The 17,766-nt window shown below is 39.2% G+C and overlaps 1 protein-coding gene across 40 annotated transcripts in view; it reads left to right on the top strand.

The window, feature by feature from the left end:
- Nucleotides 1-17,766, top strand: part of CLASP2 (cytoplasmic linker associated protein 2) — a 122,356-nt gene that overhangs the window by 73,310 nt on the left and 31,280 nt on the right. For 8 of the 40 annotated variants that reach the window (XM_053410229.1, XM_053410209.1, XM_053410218.1 and 5 more), the window contains 8 exons: nucleotides 1,072-1,089; nucleotides 3,638-3,739; nucleotides 3,883-3,909; nucleotides 11,669-11,839; nucleotides 12,603-12,710; nucleotides 15,302-15,364; nucleotides 16,410-16,516; nucleotides 17,545-17,568. In XM_053410229.1, the coding sequence (XP_053266204.1) occupies nucleotides 1,072-1,089; nucleotides 3,638-3,739; nucleotides 3,883-3,909; nucleotides 11,669-11,839; nucleotides 12,603-12,710; nucleotides 15,302-15,364; nucleotides 16,410-16,516; nucleotides 17,545-17,568 (620 nt within the window). The remainder of the gene's footprint in view (nucleotides 1-1,071; nucleotides 1,090-3,637; nucleotides 3,740-3,882; nucleotides 3,910-11,668; nucleotides 11,840-12,602; nucleotides 12,711-15,301; nucleotides 15,365-16,409; nucleotides 16,517-17,544; nucleotides 17,569-17,766) is intronic. The other 32 variants (XM_053410213.1, XM_053410222.1, XM_053410239.1 and 29 more) reach the window with 12 other exon arrangements.

Genomic DNA, 17,766 nt, shown 5'->3' with positions numbered 1-17,766 from the left:
TCACACATGAAAAAAATTCTATAGAGTCCTAACTCGTTTCCCCCCTATAATTCCCAAAATGAAAAATTCTGGGTTTTTTTTTAACAAATGTTATTCTGTTAATCTTTTTCAATTCATTATACAGTTGTACCTTGGAAGTTGAACGGAATCCATTCCGGAAATCCATTCGACTTCCAAAATGTTCGATAACCAAATCACTGCTTCCAATTGGCTGAAGGAAGCTCCTGCAACCAATCGGAAGCCCCGTCGGATAGTCAGCTTCCAAAAATAGTTCGCAAACTGGAGCAGTCACTTCTGGGTTTGCGACGTTCAGGAACTAAGTTGTTTGACTTCCAAGGTACGACTGTATATCATTTCCCACATTTGTCATTCTTAATGCCTCTGTATCCTCTTGTTGGACAGTGGTTCTAGAAAGAGTGTACTTTGCAGCTTAATTCAATAATGTTTGCATCATACCTTGATCAGGCCCCTTTGAACTACCCCTTTCTGACTCAGCCACAATTAATTTATTTGGGTGCGATTCAGCCAAGTCATGGAGAAGACTCACTGAAATCAATGGACTTGAGTACTGTATTTAAGTCTAGTAATTTCATTGGCTCTGTTCTAAGCATGACTTCGTTGGATATCCGTCTCTATGCTGGATTTCATAAGATTAGACTGTTCAGAATGCCCTTAGTTTGAAAATATTGCTTTGATTTGATGTTCATGGCTTTCAAGACTGCCTACTAAAGGAAAGCTAGTTTTGAATCTTTTTTTGGATTTTGTTGTGTGAATGTTTCTGAAAGTTTACCTGTTTCTGCACATTGTGCCAGATCTGTTGTACATCTATGTCAAAAAGTAATTTTAGCAGTTATAACTGGTGGTAGATAGGTGCATTACAGAACTTTTCATCAGACAAAGAATGTAGTTTCTAATGCCGGGTACCTGCATCAAAAATATTTAATGGACTAGAATTTAATCTCATATAATACACTTTTTAATATATACACATTTAGGAAGCCAAAGAGTGATTGCTTACCGAATAAAAAAAATCTGCTTGGAATGTCATTGTTTAATATTTTTCCCATTTAGGAACAGCTTCTGAGGATGGTAAGAGAATGAAGCTTCTGCTAAAAATCAAATGCTTTCATCTTATATTTTCATTATCACAAACAACAGCATTGTACAGAGTATATAGTCCCCCATATTACCTTCAGGGTTAATTCATTAGTTGGCTTGCCTAATAATGTTTTGTTGCTGCAATATTTATTTGCAAAATATTGTGTTTTATTTTATATTTTTTCCAAGTAACCATTCACAGTAAAAATGTATTGATACCCATTTTATTTTAGATGTGCAAAGTTTTTTGGTGGAAATTTCAACATGCTAGACAGGCATACTCATGCTTTGGGGAAGCAGGTGCTACTATTTATTTGGACTTGAAATTTCTCTTGGAAATCAAGTAGATACATAGCTCAGGTTGGTCCCTCAAGCTGTGGTCAAGTATTGTCAAATGGTCTTTAAAACATTAACTTTACGAGAATGCAAAAATGATGTTCATCAAAAAGTTTAATACTGTGCTTACCTTTGTTTTATAATTGTAATATGTCCCAGCACTAAACAACGACACTGACTTTTTAAAGATGGGAAAATATGATTAATTTTGCTACATTTTACTCTGTCCTTTCCTGCAAGGAGCTCAAGACTATATATTAACTGTATCCGCACAATACCCCTGTTAGGTAGTTTAGACTGAGTTGTGCAACTGACCTAACATCACCTAATGAGCTTCATGACTGAGGGAATCTGGGTCTCCTTGATCCTAGCTGAATAGTATACCCATTAAGCAATGGCCTTTGCCACTGATAACTGCTTGTGTTTCTTCTTGAAGATACCTGCAGTTACAATATGTAGTCAGTGGGAAAGTTTTTTGTTGTTTGCCTCTAACTGCAGCAAGGCTAGGGGTCAAGATGCCCCCACACTTGCCCTTGCTAATGAATCACACCCTCATGACATAAAAATATTAATCAACAATGACATTCTTTAAATATTTGACAATATTTGACCAATATTCAAATAGGTGAACATGACTGTTCAGTTGACCAGTATTCCAACCCTATGTTTAGCACCAATAAGCAAATATATCGATTCAGATAAAAATGAGGATGATTGCCATGTGGATTTGAGTTTTCATCATTATTATTGGAGTGGAAGCTGGATCATGTCTTTCTGGTCCTTTTGCATCATACCAAAATGGTGGCACTCTGTATTCCTGCCTTGTACAGGTCAAAGTCTTTGTGCATTTAAGCACCATCTAACCATTACAATTGATGGCAGAGATACTGTCACTGCATGGGTGTTATTGTGTTGAATTTAGCCAAACCTGTTTGTGCATAATAAACTTAACGTGCATAAAACATTGTTTTCTAGTAGCTAAGGAAATAACACTTCTAGACTTTCTGTGAGCTTATTTCTCTACTTGATGAATAAATCTTTCTTTAGGGAGCCAAAAAAGTATGAGAACTATATTGAATGAGATTATACACTGAACTGTACTGAACTTTCTACTTTTCTTCTGGGTTCTATTTTAATATTCAGCAATATCTACCATTAGAAATTCTTAAATGCTGGAGCAGCGGTTCTTAACCTTTTTTGGGACATGAACGCCTTTGAGAACCTAATAAAAGCTATGGACCTCCTCCCTAGAAAAAATACAAATTCATAAATTAAGACAAAAATTTACATGCAATTTATTTTATTTACATTGGAAGAATATTTTTTCTGTGTGTGCCTGATTCACAGACCCCATGGGGACTCATTGTTTTTATGGACCTCGGGTTAAGAACCACTCTGCTAGAGTAATAGGATATTAGGAACCAAAATGTATTTTCCCCCCTCTTTAGCCCTAAGCATCCTGCTAACTCAGGCATGGGGAACCCCTTGTCCTCCAGATGTTGCTGTACCTATCCTATGATATGTTCCTATCATTTCTGACCATTGGCCATGCTGCCTGGAGGCTGATGGAAGGTCGAATCCAAACCACCTGGAAAGCCCCATGCCTCTACCATCTCAAATCCATCCTGCTAACTCTTCAGTGCAGAACTATTGACTGGATAGTTTCAGAGCTGTTTTAATCTTAGCTCTTTGAGAGAAAAGAAATACACATCCAGCTTAAGGATGGAGAATAGGGTTTGGTGTTTCTCCAACTCTCTGGAGCAAATTTAGGGGTTGTAGGGACTGTAGAGGGGAGGGAGAAATACTCAGAATTGCTTCCCTCCTCCTCCTGATGTCAGCTTAGCAGTACCACTGCATACAACCAAAAGTATTTAAACTAGAAAAAGGGAGACAGGGTCATGGGAAAGCCTGCGAACATTGTGGTTTATTATATTACATCTTCAGAGTCACAGCAAGACACTGGCAAAATTTTGCACTCTGCATTCCCTTTTGAAGTTTGCGTTTCTGCCATTCTCTGGTGTACTGAGAAGTTGTGACTGGAGCATCTGCACTCGTCTGTCTTTTTTAGCATTTCATCCTCTAGCTGTAAAATAGCTTCTTAGAGCAACAGTCTTACTGCTTTAATGTATCTCTTCAGGTGACGGAAATATTTCTCTAATACTTGTGCTATGTGTTGCTTGTTTCTTGTTGTTTCGCTTTATAGGACGTGTGCGGACCAAGCTTTCAGCACCCTCTATTGGCATGGGAAACTCAAAGACAGATTCCAGAGGCCGTAGTCGAACAAAAGTTGTGTCTCAGTCTCAGCGTATGTATTTCTATGTTGTCGTTCTTACTCTCTTAATAAGATTAAGCCATAGGCATAGTGTACAATCATTGACCAAAGGATATGGTCAAGTATATATATATATTTAAAAACACTACATACTGAGTTGTTGTTCTGTGCCATAGGTTCATCATCGCCAGACAAAAATGAAGGTATTTTTTTTTTCAGTGTTTCAGTGTTTCGGGTCAGTAGTCTGCATGCTTTTGGAGTCTCTTATAGTCCGTGTGGTGTTATTTTGAACAAGATATTAAAATGAAAATTTGCTTTTTTTAAAAAAAAAACCCACTAAGAAATTATTCCTGTGATTAGGGATTGTGAAATTATTCCTTTGATTAGGGATTGTGATTAGACTATATGGAGACCTTACAAATGAAGGTGCATCGTGAAACAGTGTCGTAATTGCAGATTTTAATACAGAGAATAAAGAGTGAATTGATAGTTTATGATCATGATGCCATAGAAAATATATGCAGCGTGTATAGGATGAGAGAGACAACGAGATTTTGTTTCATTATTAAACAGTCATTTACTTAATTAGACACTGATTTTTTCTGCCATTTTAACATTGAGTTTGAGTTGCTTTAGGTTTAATGTGACTGTTTTCGGCTTGATTTTCAAATACTGGTATTGGAAAAAGGCTATACAACATTGATCTCAACTCAATAACAAGATGCACCCCATACTCTCACTTTAGCACCAGGGAAGAAAGTTAGGGGTTGTCATCACTGCATTTCTTACACCATAAGGAATGTTTACTACACACCTACTGCAGCACATTTATTTTTCCCATCCTACCTGAGAAGTGTAACTTGTAGATATTGATGGATGTAAATTCCAAAGGTGTAGGTTCAGTGAGATTTTTCTCCACTTCACAAATTATGTAGAGGAAATATTGCCAGTGTTTTTGGATACGCATAGAAGATAATATACAAATGAGGAGTACCCTAGAGTATGTGGGCAAATGTCCCTATAAAGACAATAAAGGCAATTTTATTAGCATAGAGGCAGGAATTAGAAAACTATATCAGACTCTCCCTAGCTGCAGTAGAGATATCTTGGAAGGCAAAGTGAGATAAAAATTCATGAGAGCTGAGTACTGTATTATGATTAAATTGTCATTTTTAATGCAAATATTTGCAACTGCCCGTCATCTGCAGGTGCCTGGGACTTTATGTATATGAAAGAAGACTCGTTATTGGTGTACTTTAATAATTGCTTTATTTCATTCCAGGAGATTGCTTAAAGGGTTAATTCCCTAATGTTAATTATGTGGATTTAGAATGTGCCTCTGTTTTTCTTTCCATTCGAAGCCTTTTCTTTTGGCATTGTAAATAATATGTTGTGTGGGTTTGGAATTCAATCTTAACACTCTGCTTTAAGGGTTTAATATAGCATACAAATGGTGTGTTCTACGAGATATAAAAATTGCACACGACGAAACTAACAGTAACCCAATAATGTAAGCAAGAAGAGATCATTGTGATAGAGATAAGCTCAATGCAACAAGACAAAACAGTTTCATTTGCTGTGTCCTGCAATGGCAGCTATTGGCCCCAGGTTTTTGCAAAATCTTGCACTCAGTGCTAGAAGGCGTATCTTCATCACTTTAATGCTAATGGATTTTAAGAGTTGGCTCCGCTTCTGAGCTCATAGCAAATCATCAGATTATGGAGACTTTCTGAACTACTTCACTCACTAGCTACCCCGTGTCTTAAGTTTGCACAAAGTGTTGGTGATTATGATAGGCATGTTTGCAAGCTGAATTATACTAATTATAGAGCTTCAATTAAGTGTAGCTTTTTGTTAATTATATATTCAATGCCCACATTTGGACAACGAGTCTCAGCTTAATAAGCCAAGATATGCATGAGCTTCAGGCACCTGCAGGAAGCTGCAATTAGTCATAGTTTATTGTTACATTAGTACTGGGAGCTGTGGTTAGTGGCTTCCATACAAGCCAGGCTTGTTTGCACAAAGGCATGCAGATGTGCCTAAAGCTCACACACATCTCTGCTTGTTAAGCAAATTTTGATGATCCAAATGTGACCAATGACAAACCTGGCATTGCTGCTGCATAATGTGTGATAAGCCCCTAGTACTATTGCAGACATGTATGCAAAAGGTGGTAGTTAATGAAAAACTAGTACTTTAAGTGACAGTGCTGTCACATTTTATTTATGCAGTATTCTCATTCTGAGACTAGTTGGTTTATTATAGCATGAGCTTACATAGACTGCAGTTGATAAATTAAGTGCATGTACCCCTTTTGGTGATTGTGTATATAACAGCAGTATTGCTCATTAATTGCAGAATAAAAACAATTTGGTTAGGATAATGTAAATATTTAAAAAAATTGCTAGGGAGCCTGCGTTTGTCCACAGACAGCTTCTAGGTCATGTGGCCAGCATGACTAAGCTGCTTCTGGCGAACCAGAGCAGCGCACGGAAACGCCATTTCCCTGTTTATCTACTTGCACTTTGACGTGCTTTCGAACTGCTAGGTTGGCAGGAGCAGGGACCGAGTGACGGGAGCTCACCCCGTTGTGGGGATTCAAACCACTGACCTTCTGATTGGCAAGCCCTAGGCTCTGTGGTTTAGACCACAGCGCCACCCACGTCCCCTTAACTATTATTATATAAAGCCCTTAAGGCTTTGGACCAGTTTACTTGCAGGATCGCCTTGCCCCCTATGGCCCACTCAACCAATTTGATCTGAAGAATTGGCACCATTACAGGTGGCACATATTACCTGTTCCACAGTTATAAGAAACTGATCTTTGAGTGTGACAGCACCTGCACTTTGGAACTCTCTGCCTATTGACATCAGGCCGGGTTCACTATACAATTTTTGGTACATAATTAAAATACTGTATTATGGTTTTGGCAAGCCCACCCAGACACATAAATATTGTTTGTTGTTATTGTTTGTTGTTATTATTGCTTTTTTAATTAATTAATTAACTAACTAACTAACCATCCTATACCCATTGGTCTTAGGGCGGTTCATGTGTTTTGTCCTTTTTATAGTTAATCATTTTTAAATATTGTTGGTTGTGTTTAACTATTATTTCTTGTAACTGCTTAGAGTTTTTACTACAGTCAAGTGGTATATAATTTTTGTTAAATAAAAATAAGCAGGCATCTTACAAGAAGATAAACTTGTAAGCTTTTAATCTAACCATCTTGCTTAAATTATTTGTGGATAGTCCTTTATAAACATTATGGAACATTCAAGGATGTTGGTGTATAAAATCATATTTAAAACTTTAAGGAAAGTTAGATATGTGGTTATAATATGTATTTTAATTGTATAAATAGCTAAAATGGGCAAAGTTTGATAAAAGTAGCTTTGAACTGGGAAGCTGCCTAAAAATCCAAGAAGACACTATTTTTAATATTTGAAACAATTTACGTGCATAAGCTTTATTATTGCTACTCATCAATTTACTCTAAATGAAATGTTTTAGGATTTCAGATGGTTGTTTCTAAAATTGTCTCTGTAGATTTGCCATTAAATGTCTGTCTATCTGGAATATTATAAATGAAGGAGTGAAAGCCACACATAGGTTTTTCAGTGGCAATGAATTTTGAGGGTATTGAAAGTGTATTTCTTTTCACCATGCAGTTCTGCAGTTGAGAACCTTCAGCAGTGATAATAATTAAATATTCCTATCACTCTGGCAGTCCGTGAAAGTTTGTCATTCCTCATAACTAGATCAGTAATGGCGGACAACCTTTCTCAAAGACAGTTTGCTACCACTATCAACTTTCTCCTATCACAGGGTGGCCTGCCTGATGATGTTGGACTCCAGTTCCCAGCAGCCCCAGCCAACATGGCCTACTGATCAGGGATAATGGAAGCTGTAGTCCAGCAACATCTGTGGTTGCACATGTTCCCTACCCTTGCCCTTAGAGGAGTGTTGGGTGTATGTGTTTGCGCCCACTGCTCTGCATCATGAACGGAGCTCAGCACAGAGATTTCTCAAGTCAGCCACCTGAAAACAAAAGTTTGAAAATCTCTGCCGTAAACAAATCTTCACCTGTGTCCCCATAGCTGTCATTTCATATTCTTTAACTATTGGGATGGGCCTGCAATAGCATGGTGGGATCCCCATTTAATCATGGCGGGTTTGTATTTGTGGCCAGCGACCATTTAATCTTGTGGGTCCATTGTAGAATCTTTGAAAAGAACTAGAGCAGTAATGAAGATGTTGACCCAAGTCTGCATGGTATTCTTCAGCTATTTCATGAAGATTACATGAAAGCCAGCACTAAGATGTGTTGGTGTGCTCTCCCTCTCTGGTTGTATTTCCATACACACAATGACATAAATATAAAAGTAAGGCCAGGGGCATGTAGATGTTACAAATACTGCTTTGAAATTCTTGTAGTCGGGCACTCATCTTTGGTTGTTCCTTTACAACTTCTGCATGCATGCCAGATACAATTTTTTTGTATCTTTCCCCTCTTCTTAACCCACCCCATTTTGCTTTTCCTTCATTGTATTATCCAAATTGAAGAACTTGTTACCGTTTCTTCAGCTATTAAAGCTTGCACTTAAAATTTACTTGGAGTGAAGATATCCAAAGATCTCGATCCAGTGTTTCAATTAAATTTACTGATGAATTTATGAACGCGGTGCAGTTCTTTGTTTGAGAGCTGAAGAACTGTAATTTTGCAGCTTCTGTTTTGTCTGCTTCGTATATAAGCACCTGAGCCTGGTGGAGGCTATGAAAATGCACTGCTTTTTGCGCTAACCCTCTTGTTGCATTCCCCCCTTCTTTTATGTGAACTGACTAAAGCCTTTTTATTTCCATTTGCCATCCATTGTTAATCTGCTCTGCTCCCTCCCTATTCATGGATTTTATACCCTTACCCTACTCCTGCCTTTACACTTGTTCAGGATCACAGTCTGCTAATCCACAGTCTGGTGGTAAGGCTTTTCAGATTTTGTGTGTGCATCATTGTTTGTCCATCCATCACAACAGGATCCTATTCAGCAGAAGCAGTCAATATTTACGCACGTAGGTTAAAATACCCCTGCCAAAAGAAATACGTTGAAGAATCTAAAGGCACATAGGTTTTAGGAATTCAGATGAACAATTGAGCAGCCTCAAGAGCCAGGATTTAGGGACAAATTTTATGATGCTCCAAGCTGAAATGGTTGCAACAGTTTTATAAAGAGAAGCATGCAGTGGCCATTGGTTTTCACACTGAAGATTGCTCCAAATACTACAAATGCCCCAAATGCAAAATACAAAAACATGTGTAGATAGTAATGGGTGACAGTCACAAACATGTTGTGCTGCTCACACGTTCAGTGAAATAAACAATGTGATAATCAGATATGATAGTCTACATGTAGTTTTCATTATTTTTCATGATGAGTATGCATAACACAGGAAACAACCTGTGATTTCATGCTTTGTACCACATAATTTAACATGGAGCATATAATTCTTAAAATCCATTTGTTTCACTTAATATTTTTGGAGGGACACCTTAAATTACCAGGGTTAAAACTTACTCAGAATATTTAGCAACAGCTCTTAAAAGGAGGAACTCCAGTGCCTATGTAATCTGAAGTAAAACTCACTGAGTTAATTGGACTTGCTTCCAAGTATATATAGCATTTTGGCCTTCAAGTAGTCTGAATGTTATGCAGCGACCCCAAACATGTTTATGCTAAAAAACATACACAATTGGGTTTCGGTATACATACTTTTTTTTGCTGAATAGACTCCTGGCTGAAAGAAGGCATTCTACAGCGGTATTTCCCAAACCTCCGATAGCTGACGTACACTTAAATTTTTGAGTTTAAGTTGGAGACACACATATATCCAAAAAGGGTTTATTTTAGAATGCGAAGGTAAGAATTGCATTTAGCGAATTGGTGCTGTAGACTTGGAGGGTCCTGCCTCCTGCCTTTCTGTATGTTTTTGTTCTGAGTGTACCTCCTGGAACACTTCTCAGGTTGGTGACCCATGCATAGAAGCAGTGACAAGCATCTCTTGAGAGCAGGTAACTGCTTTGTTGAGAGTGAGTGCATCTTACAGAATACAGTAAGAGAGCAGATTGCCTGCAGATTGCTAATGCTGCTAAGAAGGAGCCAAGGCCAGAACAGGGCATCATACAGAAACACAGTCTCCTTAGTGCAGGGTTGGGGAACTTCATTCAGATGCTGCTGGAATAAAGCTCCCCTCATTCCTAGCCGCTGATGCTGGCTAGTTGTTGATGGGAATTGGAACCCGACAAAATTTGCAGGGCTGCAAGTTCTCCATTCCTGCCCTAGCGATAGTTGCTGTGGACTAATAGGAGCCTTTATTTCTCACTGCGCACCAGTGTGACAAAGCATGTGGTTTGGGAATTGCTGTTCTGTTCCATTAGCACATTGTATCCGAATGGACACGGTGATTCACATAGCATTTGCATGGTGCATTGACTTGCCCCTCCATCCTCCATCTTGATCCTGTTTATATAATGAAGTACATAATGAAATGGATTGTTTAAATGTATGTGGTTATTTTGATTTGTCTTCAAGGTTTGGTCATGTCAGGCCATACCATACTACTACAAAGAAATCTACGTGTTAAAATAAAACCAGCCTGTCGCGCTTTTTAAAATGGGTGGGACTGCTGTCCTTCAGCACTACTCAGTTACGCTGTAAATGCATTGAAATTGAAAAGTGTTAGGATATCATTATTTACCAACAAGTCACTTTATCTTCACTTGCCAAGTTTGGTTCTATTTTGTGTTAGACAAAGATGTTCAAAGACACAATTTGTACAACGGTTTACAGGGCAGTTTGCCATGAGCTTCCACGCTTGTGCTTAGGATACAGTGGAGGTTTTCCTCAACTTAGCTTTGCAAACAGGGGTTTTTTGCCACTGCAGAGCTCTTAACAGTGGCTTCTGAAAGTGCAAATAGAAGCTGTCACATCAGCAATAGCCAGCAGAACCCCCGTCCCCCCCAGGACGAAACTGGACCAGACAAGGATCTGTGGGGTTCTAAATAGGGCCATCTATCAGGGATAGACATAGTCAAACACACACATGCCTGGTGTTAGTGCAGGGAAAAAAGCAGTTTTATTGCCCTCCCACCTTCCCTAGCCAGCACAACTGACACTACTTTAGATGCAGCCATGGCCCCAGTGCTCTGTTCAGTCCTGCTATTCCTAGCCAGGATTGCAGCCTAGAACATTTGGAAATAGGATGTCTCTGTTTTTATACTCAGTGCACGTGAAACTGTTTATTTAACGTAAAGTTCTAACTTGCAAACCTATTGTCAAAGAAAATTTAGCACTTGGACGTTCAGGTGTAATTTAAAGAGCTGCTTTAGGTGATCACAAGTTCTTCAGGGCATGCACCTAGTTGCCAAAAGACATCTCTTTGCAAGGCATCAGAGGCTATTCTCTGGTTTCCCAAGTTTCAGGAATGGCTTATTGGTTAGCACTGATAATTGCTTTTGGAAATGGAGTATCAGCACCACTGACCTTGGCACCCCAGTCCAATTAAAGTTGGGAATGTTACACAAAATAAGCAGTTTCCTTCCAGCTATGTCTCTGGAGCATCAAGACTCTTGTAATTAGTTCCTAGCTTGTAATGATGCATTAATATGCCCCTGGCAGTTTAATGCGAGTGGTATATGTTTTAATTATTAAAATTTGGAAATTAGTACTTAAGGAGGTACAAATATTAAAAGCATATTTTGTGCATGAACTAATAAACTTTGCTTTAACACAGCACACATGTTCCAGATTCTATGCTGTTCATTATCGTCAGATTCTTCCAAACAACTTCTCAAACCATTCCACTCTACCATAGCTGTTTCATTTATCTTGAGTTTTTTCTTTTACTCCCAAGCAGTTATGCATTGGAATGTATAGCTTATGTTTGCTTTGCTTTGCTTTCAGCTGGCAGCCGTTCTGGTTCCCCTGGAAGAGTTTTGACTACAACTACACTCTCAACTATGAACACAGGGGTTCAGAGAGTGCTAGTAAGTCATGCAACAGCACAAAAGCGAAGCAAGATTCCGCGAAGTCAAGGATGTAGCAGGGAGGCGAGTCCTTCAAGACTGTCAGTTGGTAAGGCTTGCTAGCTAGTCATAGCTTCTTTCTTTTATATCTCTCACATAGTCACTGAATTCAGGTGATCTGAGTCCAGATTTGCTGAATATCTGCTTGTAAATTGGGTCTTCCATGTCATATCCTGAGATTAGTAACACATTAGGTAAAGAATAGTAAGCATCTTACTATTCTCCTTTAGATTGGAAAAGCATACTCAGTAAACAAAGCAAGCCCACTAAATATCCAGTCATCACCTCCCAGGGTAAGGCTTATTTCACACACTAGGTGGTTTTTCCAGCAATGCCCAGTCCCTGTCGCTTAATATATGTATGTGGGGAAACATTCTCACAGGCATAGGTTTATTGCATGCATGTTTCACAGTTCTATGAGTATATGAAAAGCATCATGTGAGAAGCACGTCTTAGAAATAAATGATGAAAATGAAAATCCTTGACTTTCAGCCTTATCTGCAGGTATGAACAAGTATGCAGCATATATTAATTCTGCCCTATTTCCCCCAAAGTTAGATGTGCCTAACTTCCATTCACACTTTTAACTATTTTCCAAATGGGCACATGATAAACGTGTGCTTCTGTTGAAGTGTCTGTGTTTTCTGTAAGTCAGAGTAAGGAGAAATGCATATATTTAGATGTCATTCATGCTTTAGAAAAGTGGGGTCTTGTTGTGAAAGGTAACATGTGGGATTGCATTAAAATGTCAACTCTTTCTGTGTCTTCTCCCTTTCTGTGCTGCTGTTGGTCTGTACCCTGAATCATACTAGCACGAGGTAGCCGTATTCCTCGGCCTAGTGTGAGTCAGGGGTGCAGTCGGGAAGCCAGCCGTGAAAGTAGCAGGGATACAAGCCCTGTCCGCTCTTTTGCGCCCCTTGGTAAGTACTTGAAGAGCTTGTTCTGCATGGCTGTGTTTGCCCTTGATTATCTGCTAATATAAGCTAAATAAAGAGATGGCATTTAACGAGACAGTCTATAAAGTCTGGCTGAAGACTCTGCCCATTTGAAGAGCCTAAAAATGCCCTCCGTAATTCTAGAGTGACGACGCAATCCAGAAGTGTATGCCTAGCAACCCCCAAGGTTCTTCCACACATACCAGTTAACATCCCTTCAACGCTCTTTCAGTGTTACACATACTATTCCCCACCCCCCTAACCTAATCATCAGCTCTTGCACTAAAACCCAAACTTCTTTTGAAAACTGGTGTTCAAGGAGCAGTTTGGTAGTTCTTCAGGGCTGATACCTGTTTGGGAGAAACACGCTATAGTATCTCTGATTATAGGTGCACACTTCTGGATTGTTCCCTGGCGCAAATGATTGTAAAATTGATATTCTGAGAATCAAGGTTTGCCCTTTGTTTCTGTGTTGCACATGCTTATCAGCCGTTCCTTCTTACCGTACTAGATTTGTTTTGATTTTCCCCTGTTCTTGATCTTTAGTATGAAAATCATAATGCATTTAATAATTTTATAGTGTAGTAGTGGCAATGCAGTTTCAGAGGACTCGGTTTTTGACCCTGCAAAACCGGCAGATTCACAGCACAGTCAAGAAACAAGTTATAGATTAGGGGTTTTTTTTTTCCAAAACCTTACTCTAGTGCCTGGCCTGGGAACACGATATTGGCACTGGAAACCTTTCTGCATTTCATAGATACAAGATAACTTCTAGAAGAAAAGTCTTTTTTCATGGACATAGTATTCTAAGTTGCTTATCTGACATTTAGTGGCTGCGTTCGGATGAAACACAAAGCCATTAAACTATAGCTAAGCAAATTAGTCTCTGCATGACCTGCTTACTACAGCATGCAGCTCAAGTATTCCCACTGTGCTCCTCCTTTCCTCCAGCAGGGAAACAACCATAGAGCAGTTCACTTTGCACTATGCCCAAACACATGCCCGTTGTTTGTTTTTCTCTAAACCAGAAGTAGCTAATGTGGTGCCCCCAGCCATCATAAGTAATGGTCATGGATGATGGAGTTGGAGCTGGCTTATCCCTGCTCTGAACAAAGCACAACCATGGTTTGTTTAGAGTGAAACAAACCACAAGCACTGATTGAAGGTCTAATACTAGGCCCAGCCACTTTGTGGTTTGACACTGCTTTAAGCTAAAAACATATTAATCCAGGGAAATTGAATTAACTTCCCTTGTTGAGCATTGATCAGACTTTTTAAAAACTACCTTCAATGGCTTAAACTGCTTGGCAATTCTTTTTCTTATTTTTTACGTTCCCTTCCTAGAAAAAAAAACTTAGGGGTTTTTTGAGCCACATTTTTCCTGTTTCTGTAAAACTTAGCACTGCAATGCCACTGCTTAACGCAAAACCCTGGAAATCACTCTTCTGTATAAGCTTGCTTTAGTTATCATCCAGTGGTCCATTTGTTTTAAGTTAAGGCAACCTGTCCTTCAGTCTTCTCCCCATCAATGGACAAGAAATGCCCACTGGTAGCTATGCTACTTTACACATTTTTGATGAGGAAATATCATGTAATCAGGACTTATTTATGTATACTATTAACTTTAACACAATAAATGTTAACACAAAGAACACATTTGTTCCCTGCGCTTTTGCTACACTCCTTTTACTAAGTTATGTCTAAAATGTGAAGGGGGAAGTTGCATGCTGTATGTGATTTACGTAATGAATCAAGTAAAGTGTTAATTATGTTAACTTGGAAAAATGAATTCACACATTTTAATTTCAATGTTCACCAGGAGAATTAGAACTCCAGCGTTTCTGTCCTTTTAATGATTCTTAGATACACAGATGGACTAAGGGGGGATTTTTAATTAAACTATGATTAATATTTGAAGAGAATTAACTATCAAGTTTTGTGCCAATTGAGGTTTCAAGGTTGACAACTTTGTGAACCTCAAAAAAAATAGCTTGCTTAGCTGATTTTTTATTATTATTATTTATTTTGGTCATTTCCTGTTTTTATGTGCTCTGTCATTCGACAGATGGCTTTAGATTTTTCAAAAAATACGAAAGGCGTCTTTAGATTTAGTCTTGTAATTATTACGTTTTCATGTAAGGCAAATTATTTCTCTCTCCTCTCCAGAAAATGTAACTCGTTCTCACGACCATTAAGTTCGTAGGGCGTGTTTTACAATGCTGAAAATTATGTGCATGTCAGCTACCAACCTGTGACCAGCCAGTTGAATGCAACTCTTGACATGTGCAAGATCTTTACACCTACCACAAACATAAATGTTGAATATTTGCAATAGCACAATTCTGAAGTTGAGGATAGTAGAAGCTGCATGCGAGCTATCTGTGGTCAGGGAGCCAATAATCACAGGATTATTGTACCCTGTACTCAGTGCTGATGTGAATCTGTTCTTAGTTGCTCTTGCCATGAAGCAGTGCTGCCTGGCTTTGCCCAGACCTTGCTCCATTGCTCTCTGTACAATTGTTCTATACTTTACTTTTATAGTAATAGATAGGGTTCATATGATCCTGTTATTGCAGCTTCCAGGCATCACTCCAGATCCACTGGTGCCCTCTACTCTCCAGATGTTTATGGGGCTACAGGTGAAGGATGAGTACACTTTGCTATCATCTGTGCCATCATCCTGGATTATTTTTACCCCATTTGATTTTTCATGCAGTCTATTTTTTATCATTTTCAGTATTATTTTCTGTACATTATTTTGAATATTCAGAGTAGATAAAAGTGCAAAATGTTTTCCTTTCCTCGCACACACAGCAGTTTTTTTTTAGTTTCAGGTGAATTTTATTGGTTTTTCCTTCTTTCCCTTTCCATTCTTGTATTTCCAAAGCTTTATTAATGCTTGTAGCTTTATGATATGTAATGCTGTAGGCTGTATTGACTGTGGTTTCCCTTAATTTGCTTCATGGTTTTAAAAAACACCAGTGACAAACACATTTTAGTAGAAAAAAGAAAATAGTTGCTGTTGCTTCAACTCCTGCATAATTATGTATACACAATATGTTTTTGTTCTTTTTGCCACATGAGGTACAGTTAAATAACTGCATTTAAATTTACTTTAATTTCATTAGGATATTAAGGCCACAATCCAACATGAACATGTCACTGCAAACTGTATGTGGCAGTGCACTCTTTCCTTTAGAGTTTTGCTGCCTCAGTTAGATAACAAAATAGGGAAATTACTTTTAAAACCGAGCCATTGCATGTCTTTAGCAACAGGAGCTACTTTAACAAACTTGAAGGAAAACTCTAGCTGCACTTGTTTCTCTGGAGTGTGCATGTAGTAGAATTTTCTAGACTATGGCCAGTATCTCTCCTGAGCCATCTGGTTCATGAGGTTTCTGAGAATGTACCAGGTTTCTATGGCAAGGGCTGGTCTTGATGGTAGGCTCTGCATATATTCACTTCCCTTAATAAATCAAGTAAGTGTTCCTTTTGTTGAGTTGAAGGCAAGCAGGCAAGCAGCCAGATTCAGAACAAATGAGATGAACCTTTTTGAGGCTTCACCGCTTCCAAATATTGGAAGGCATAAAACTTCTTAAATAGTGGCTTTAAATTTTAGTTTATATTGCATTGACCTTCCCGGGATGATTCTGATTTACGTTTTCTTTTGTCTTATTATGACAGGCACAGGTTTTGGAATAAGTCAGTCAAGTCGGTTATCCTCATCAGTTAGTGCCATGCGTGTCTTGAACACAGGCTCCGATGTGGAAGAAGCAGTAGCAGATGCTTTGGTGAGCATCTTGTCTATCACACACCTGTTTATTTGTTTTTTTTTTGGGGGGTGACAAAGTAAAAGCTTAGTTTGTATTACTGTCAAATTTGATTATTGGTTCTGCTAAATTACATGGATCTCCACTTTTGACCGTACGTGCCATTATGTCACTGTTCCTTCCAGCTCATCTACCTTCCCCTCAAAGCCTTTCTTAACAACTTAATCTTTATTCCCATAGTACATGTAACTGCATTTACATAACATTTATCACTCACCGTTGTTTTCCCTGCTGTCCGGTTTACATTGTAAGCTCCTTGGAGTCAGAGACTGGTCTACATTTTTCCTGTTTAGTTATTAATTAAATCTATATCCCACCTTCCCTTCAAGGAGCTCAAGATGGTGTTCATGGTTCCAGCGGTGGACCATGTGTTACCGCTGCCCAGGGCAGAGCAGGAAGGGAGCCTTCTGCGGCTGCACTGGCCCAGCCCTCGCCACTGATGCCCCTGCTCCAAATCAGTCCGATCAGACTGATTTGAAGGGGGCCTGACCCAGGAGTGGAGCTGCGGCTGGCTGGCAGCGTTGGGCCTCCGTGGGCTCCCTCACGTGCTGGAGCCCAGTGGAGGAAAGGAGCAGTGCCCCTGGGTCATGCTGTCTTCCTCCCTCCTTGGTGGGCAGTGACTGTGTCCTCCTCCTCCGTCTTGGCTGGCCCAGGGGTGAGATGCACACAGACGTCCGTTCGCCAGCCAGAAGGAGAAGGAGCCGTTGCCCCAGCCCCGATGGCCCAGCCCAGGCATGGCTTTCCGCCTCGCAGCTCAATCCTCAATAAAGGAGCCTGTTGTGGGGGCGCCTGATTACATCTCCTCGAAAAAAGGGTGTTTTGGTCCACAGTTGTGTATCTAGCTAAAACTGTTATGTTTTCTTTTGTTCCTGAGGCTAAACCCAGCCCTCATTTCTAACTAGAGGTAATGACATCTGTGCTTACACTATTTAACCGTTGTCAGCTGTGCTCATAACTTTTCTGTTTCTTCTGTAATGCATTGCGCTCAGCTCTTAGGAGACATACGGACTAAGGTATAACAATCTTTGTTTCCCTGTTAAAAATGCTCAGTGTTTTTAAATAAATACATAATGTCTGCTTCACTTGTGTCCCAGGTTCACAATTGTTTTAAGGAGCTGAACGTTTCCAAATGATTATAGTTTCAAATGTTGTTGTCCTTTTGTCCTACAGTGTGACTTCCGTGTATTCCAAATATTTTTTTAAAGTCTAAT

Source organism: Podarcis raffonei, chromosome 12, assembly GCF_027172205.1.
Source record: "Podarcis raffonei isolate rPodRaf1 chromosome 12, rPodRaf1.pri, whole genome shotgun sequence".
Classification (NCBI taxonomy): domain Eukaryota; kingdom Metazoa; phylum Chordata; class Lepidosauria; order Squamata; family Lacertidae; genus Podarcis; species Podarcis raffonei.
This window is presented reverse-complemented; position numbering and strand designations above follow the sequence as displayed.